Below are 747 nucleotides of genomic sequence, written 5' to 3' on the forward strand. Positions count from 1 at the left end.
TCCTGGCGCCTGTGGTGGGACGTGGGGAAGGTCCAGATCCGGGCGTTCTGCCAGCAGTACAGCCAGCTGGCAGCGAGCGATCTCCGCCGCCACACCCAGGAGCTGGAGGAGGACGTGGCGGAGCTTGAGGCGCCCTGCTCCGCGCAGGCAACGACGCGGCACTCCTCGAGAGCCTCCGCTCCCGCAAGAAATGCCTGTGAGAGCTGGCGGAGGGCGCAGCCCGCGGTGCGCGGGTCCGTGCCCGCTGGCAGGAGCTGGCAGAGGCCGACACCTGGACCGGCTTCTTCTTCGGCCTGGAGAGGCGGTGGGCCGTGGCGAAGACGCTGGACCACCTCAAGACCCCGGAGGCCCGGCTGCTCACGGACCCGGGCGAAGTGCGGGAGCATGCCGTCGCCTTCTACCGGGACTTGTTTGCGGCTGGGCGTCTGCTGGCCGCCCAGGAGCTGCATCAGGACCTGCCGCACCTGGGCACTTCGCAGGCCGAGGCCCTGGAGCGCGAACTCTCCCTGGAGGAGCTGGAGGCCGCGGTGGGGGGGCTCACCTTGGGCAAGGCCCCGGGCCTGGACAGCCTGCCCGTGGAATTTTACAGAGCCTTCTGGCCCCTCCTCGGGCCCAGCCTCCTCCTCATCTTCCGCGAGAGCCTCACCGATGGGACCCTGCCGACCAGCTGCCGGCGGGCTGTGCTCACCCTGCTGCCCAAGAAGGGGGACCTCGGCCGCCCGTAGGACTCGCAGGCCCCCCCTCCCC

At 71.1% G+C, this 747-nt stretch overlaps 1 protein-coding gene across 1 annotated transcript in view; it reads right to left on the reverse strand.

The window, feature by feature from the left end:
• The window catches only part of FGF20 (fibroblast growth factor 20), a 21,647-nt gene extending 21,198 nt beyond the window's left edge, over window positions 1-449 (reverse strand). The window contains exon 1 of the mRNA XM_014521463.2: window positions 278-449. Within this exon, the coding sequence (XP_014376949.1) occupies window positions 278-449 (172 nt within the window). The remainder of the gene's footprint in view (window positions 1-277) is intronic.
• Window positions 450-747: the final 298 nt, after the last annotated feature.

Source organism: Alligator sinensis, unplaced genomic scaffold (genome assembly GCF_000455745.1).
Source record: "Alligator sinensis unplaced genomic scaffold, ASM45574v1 scaffold528_1, whole genome shotgun sequence".
Lineage (NCBI taxonomy): Eukaryota > Metazoa > Chordata > Crocodylia > Alligatoridae > Alligator > Alligator sinensis.